Source organism: Urtica dioica, chromosome 1 (assembly GCF_054948205.1).
Source record: "Urtica dioica subsp. dioica isolate 48M chromosome 1, U.dioica_male_clone48M_v1_H2, whole genome shotgun sequence".
In the NCBI taxonomy this organism is placed as follows: Eukaryota; Viridiplantae; Streptophyta; class Magnoliopsida; order Rosales; family Urticaceae; genus Urtica; species Urtica dioica.
In genome coordinates this window covers 4059528-4065658 of record NC_142756.1, presented here as the reverse complement: position 1 = coordinate 4065658, position 6131 = coordinate 4059528, and the positions used below count along the sequence as shown (strand labels likewise).

Genomic DNA, 6131 nt, shown 5'->3' with positions numbered 1-6131 from the left:
GTAATATTTTACTTATTAAGCTTGTAATTTATAATTCATATTTATGTTGTTTATGTTTAATTTATTAATTAAGCTGATTGTGAAATTGATTTTATTAATTTAAATTAAGCATAATCCTAACAAATCGGTTAATTGTAATTAATCAGCTTAGGTATTTGTTTAGAAGTTTAGTTTAAGTTAATTAACATAAGACTAAGCCATACATAGTTTAGTTTAATCGGAAGTTAGGCTAGGTCTATTAGCTTAGAATCGATCTAAGAGTGGTTTAATTAGAATAAAATCAGAAATTAGAAACCATTTAATCTCATTATCGGCGTCAATCCTAGGAAACGTTTTGTTTCCTTTTCGTTTCGGATTTTAGGACTTGGTCCTAAATTGAGCTTGGCCGACTAATAGTTAGACGACGAGTACTCATAATTCCATATTTTTCTTATTCTAACTCTCTTTTCGATTATAACTTCTTTTGTCTCTTCTTTCCTCAGGTTTGTTTTGTGACTTCTGTTTCTTTGGATTGAAAGTATGTGAAGAGCAGATCGTGAGAAGGAATGGGAATCTGAATAAGCTTACTGTTAGTTTTGTTATCGACAGCTTTGGTTTAGCATAGCCGTGAAGGCAGATCTAAATACGTTCGATATTTTACTTCTTCAGGCAATATTAGTGATCGCCACAAGGATGGGTGTTAAAGGAGGAGTAATTTTTTTAGCGTAGCTGGATTCCGGGTAGGTGAGAATTAAGTCACCTCATTACCATGGGATCAACACGGTCGTTGCACATTTTATTTGTTAGTAATCAAGAGTAAATAAAGCCCTAGAAATAATTCACTAAATCGAGCAAGGCAAAACATTAAATGTCTCGGATTTTACCCAAGACTCATTCCTTAGGATAGATCTAGGTTGGTACTCTGAGAGTTATAGAATAACACAAACAACAATAGACATTAATGGAATGCACAAGTCTGAAGACGTGTTTTGACAGTGGGGCTAGCGGAGCAGCACGATCAACCCACGGTTGGCCTGGTATTTGGGACGGGGAGTTCCCTTTCATGTGTCGCAGAGTACACGCTAGATTATACTCCATTTTTTTTTAAAGAATGTTGTACCATTTTTTTAAAGAATGTTGTACCATTAGATTATACTTTAAAAGACTAGAAGGCTCGGGTCTGAGGCTGACTTCTTGACGTTCGGAAGGTCGTAGCCTAGGATTGTGTGGCGACCTAAGAACCAACGTCAAATGATAGGTAGATTGCTCGAGCCTGCATTGTAGATTCTTTCTGTTAACAATAGAACTGCTATCCATCATCACGTTTATTGCTTTCTCTATTTGCATAGTTTGCACGTCACATGGATATCTGACATCTAGTCGTTTTCAATATTAGATAGACTCTCACTTGCTGAGTCTCGTGGCTCATAGATTATGGCCCTTGGTAGTGTAGATAAATGATAAATCGTCTTTTAGTAGGAGGGAAACCTGGATAAAGCCGATAGCGTGTTCCTCGACCTTTTGGGTATAGTGTAATAGTGTTTAGTAAACAAGAGACAAGCATTTTTTATACCGTTTGATTTAAGTCTTGTCTCAAACCTTATTTTCTATTTCCGCATATCTCGTAAAATTATGTACAAAGTATATCTTGTATGCTTGAGGGTCGTTATACTTCGGTCGCCATAAAACAAAGTTACAAAAATCTAAACGAGTCAATTTTAAGATATTTTTAAATATATTTTTGTGGTAATAATCGAAAATAACCATTTTTCGTAACTTTTTCAAAATTAGCGTGTAAACCTTCTAATTTTCATAAATAATCATTTTCAATAACAGTTAACCAAATTTCAATAGATGTTAACCAGATTTCAATAACTGTTAATCAACTTTCATACTTGTTGACCATATTTCAATAACTGTTAATCAGATTTCAATAACTTTTAACAAGATTTCAATAAAAGTTAACCAAATTTCAATAGTTGTTGACCAAATTTCAATAATTGGTGATCTGATTTCAATTATTGTAGACTAAATTTATGAAACATGAGGGTATTTTTTTTCCGGAAAAAGAGAAACGATTATTAGTGAAATATTTTGAAAATATGAGTGAAAATGAAAAATGAGTCATATTTTAGGTTAATTATGAAATTTTTCCTGTATTCTTCCTCATGACCAAAATATATCCTTTCTCGGATTAGTACATAGATTTGTGCTTAACTACATTCCAAACTTCACCTAGATCAAAACTAATCAAAACTTCTTGTTGTTTTCTGTTATAATAATCTAGATCTGTATACAATAACTTTGATCGATGTTATTTTATTTTACATAAAACATTAAAAATCACATTCTTGCTGAGCAGCTTTTTTAACTTTTATCAATAGATTCATGTTAAAGAGCCTTTATAATATACATGGAACACAAAATTATCAGCTTATAAACTCTTCATTTTATAATGCTAGCTCACTTTGCAATTGTATATTTAAACAGAAGTGAGAGATCCATTCCTTATATGAATGCTTTTTCTCTATATACGTAATCGATCATTTACTAAATGTTATATGCATGGGCACGAAAGGATAATTGTTTATGGGAAACTACAATCACAAGCATTGGAAATATAATCAGAGCAAACATATCTGTAGATCAATCTTAGATTCTTAGTGTGTATGCGTTTTTATTTATTTCTTTATTATATATATTTCTATTGAGTTTTATAATTGACGTGTAACAGATATAACTGCAATGTATACCAGAACGTTTGTTCCCACTCAATATTCAAAACACCTAACTTGACCACATTTTTAATATAACACTTCACATGCAACGTATCTAATATCCCATATGGTCATCAGAGAATAGATAATTCCTCGTGCACTACCCTGATTATATATTCTGTATCATATAGATATTTCGACTGACATACATTATATACGAAAGAAATTTCATGACATCAACCATAATTAACTATCAGTTTATGGATCACAACTTTAATCCAGAAATAGTTCTAAATCGTAGATTTTTTACTGCTTTTTTTTTTTAAAAGTTATTTTACATTAGCTCTAGCCTCCCTAAGAATTAGTTTTTCCAATTAGCCCCTAATAAGCATTTCTAGTTATCTCATCTTAGCTCAATATTTACACTAAATAATCTGTTAATTAAACGTTAGTTTTTTCTAGTGCTTATAGATCGATGAAGCGCTTGGCCTATAACAAGAAAAGTGGTATTATCAACACATATCTCTAGCATCTGAGAATATATATAAGTGGGTATTATTCTTTCGGTTTAAGCTTTTAAATCCCTTTTTGAATGGCCAAAGAACCTCTCCATTATAACAACCCGGCATGATTAGAAATATGTGGGCCTTTAATCTCACTTTAAGAGTGATTAGACTTCACATTAAATAATTTATGTTTATTAATTATCAGTCTTAAGCCTTGAAATAATGCGAAGTTGCACTATGAAGAATGGCCTTCAAATTTATACTTTCAAATAGAGGCCTGATTGCTTTAGTTGGATTTTTTTTTTCGTTCAAGAGAAGGAAATATATATACATACATATATATATATATATATATATATATATATATATATTTTAGCTTCGAGTAGATTCTGCAGGCATATAAATTGATCTTGAATTTCAATGTAATCAAAATGTGTTTATTTATGAATTATCAATCGATAATAAGTTAATCCACATGGCAAGTTTGACCATCAACAAGATACTAGATTACCTATGTGGTCCGCTTGTAAATATGAAATATTTCTAAAAATAATTACTCAACGTGGTAGATGGTGCCATTTTATTTCTCTTGAACTAATATCTAGACAATACTTATTAAACACACATTTATTAATGTTTTTTGAAACAGTCAATTTCCGGAGTTATTAATCCTTAAATACAAACAACCAGAGACACTCTCTTCAAAACTAAAATTTATGCCATCAAATCCCTACAAAATTCTCCAAAATCCTTTCTGATTTCATTAAACCATGCGAAGAGGTGTAAGAAGTAAGAACTTCTTTTATATTGTTACTATATATTCCAATCTCAGAACAAAGTAGAAATAATATATCAAAACATTGTCATCAAACCAAGAAAAGAAAGTAAAAAACAAAAAACAAAAAAACACAAAAATTAATCACAATCACAACAAAAGGGAAAAAAAAAAAGAAAAAAAAGAAAAAAAAAAAAAGACAGACACACGCTCAGTATCATTACAACTTAATGAAGAAAACACACAAAAAAGCCTAACCATAAAATATATTATCTCCCATGACCACATACATACTTAACATATATCTTTTTTTCTTTTCTTTCTTAAACAGTTAAACTCCATTAGAAGAAGGTGAAGAAGAGCACTCGCAATCTACCTCGCGGTGGTGATTGGCGCCGGCGTCAGGTTCTCTCCGGTGGAAGTTCCGGTGACAGCCACAGGCGGCGCAGGCGAGAGCAGCGGTGGTCCCTTCCTCGCCGCTCGCCATAAATTCCCTGCATCCGTCCACAGCGTATCCCCCCACCCCCGCCGCGTGATTCTTCTGACACTCGCCGTATCTGATCATCGCTCCTCGCCCCGCCGCCGCCTCTGCCGCCGCCGCTCTTCTCATCGCCTCTTCCGACGATGACGACGATCTTCTCACCACCACTTGTCTCTTCCTCATAGCCTAGAGAGAGAGAGAGAGAGAGGTTATTCTTTGTGGTCAAGCCCTAGCCCTAGATCTATATTTATAGCAATGTGTAAAGTTGTGTATGAGTGTGTTGTATTTTATTAGGCTAGGAGAGAGATTGAGTCGTCTGACCTAACTTTTTACTAGAGTACTATTACTATTATTAATTTATACACCTATAGTCATCACTGATTTATGTGATAATTAAATTCATTGTTTTTACCATATGGGAGAATGTAATATTATATATATATATATATATATATATTTATATATCACATGTAGTCTTTGACAAATAAATTTTAGGAAAATTAGTATGAAATGACCAATTCAAATTAATTCTTTAGTTAAATAGTCATAGTTTCATTTGTTTGGTAAAATAGCCATCTCTCAAAAACTTTAACTAGAGAAAGAGGATTGAATCGGCTTCACTCTCGCCACCGGCGGAATTGGCTTCGTCCTCATCGGCGGAATCAGCTTCGTTCTCCTCGACCACCACTCCCTCCACGATCTCGCCGCCCTCGCCGTCTCCATCATCGCCGTCTCCGGCGACGACGCTGCTCGGAGAATCGTCTTCGAAGAAGGTGTCCTAAGACCGTCGAGTCTTCTCCCGCAGCGATCCGGTTCCGCCGCCGTCGTCGGAGCGATCGGGAACGACGCGACCGTCGAGGACGCAAGAATCGCGTCACCGAAGAAGGAGCTGTTCCAGTTCTGCTTTAGATCCTCGTCTGCGGTGCCGGATCTGATGCACATGAAAAGACGGCTGGATCCGTTGATTTTCAGATTGTCATTAAATTTAATCTTGCCTTCATTAATTTTAATCTCGCATTCATTAAATTTAATCATGTCTTCATTAATTTTAATCCTGTCTTTATTGGCCATTTTGCATGTACTTGGTAAACTTGTGCTATTTTGTAAAAACTTAAGTTCTATTGAGCTATATAGCTGCTGGACCCTAAATTTTAAAAGAGAAAGAAATGATTTTACCTCAAATATACTATACACACCAATAAGTGAAGTGATGAAAATTAGAACAAAAATATTCGTTGAGAATTGACCGTCCAACTACCCCACAAGTCCTATATATGTGTTAGTATGGAATAAAGGCGATTCTTCTGCACATAAGGCAAACCCTGAATGTGTTATGCTATATGGATTTCGAAATGGGGACTTTTTCTCTTTCAAACTGATTGATTTAATATAGAATAACCAGCTAAGCTTTTGCTTTTCAAAACCTAATATACATCTGTGGACCCATTAGTTGATACTAATGGCAGGTTTTGTGGGGTTCGCTGATACGATGCCAACAACAATTGTCTGGCTTCCCCTATAATATAAATATATATTTACACATATTATATAAATAGATATAATTCTGAAATCTGATAGCTAAACTTGCCAACCCTTCTGTGCCAATATGATATATATATATATATATATATATATATATATATATATATATATATATATCAAATAATTGGCTG

At 33.8% G+C, this 6131-nt stretch overlaps 1 protein-coding gene across 1 annotated transcript; it reads right to left on the bottom strand.

The window, feature by feature from the left end:
• Window positions 1-4307: 4307 nt before the first annotated feature.
• Window positions 4308-4726, bottom strand: LOC149406530 (mini zinc finger protein 2-like). Its single transcript, XM_089626125.1, has one exon. The coding sequence runs from the start codon at window positions 4639-4641 to the stop codon at window positions 4309-4311; it is 333 nt and encodes a 110-aa protein (XP_089482251.1). The 5' UTR covers window positions 4642-4726; the 3' UTR covers window position 4308.
• Window positions 4727-6131: the final 1405 nt, after the last annotated feature.

Bases quoted from the DNA above. Each gene is read 5' to 3' on its own strand.
- LOC149406530 (XM_089626125.1), bottom strand. From the start codon at position 4,641: ATGAGGAAGAGACAAGTGGTGGTGAGAAGATCGTCGTCATCGTCGGAA.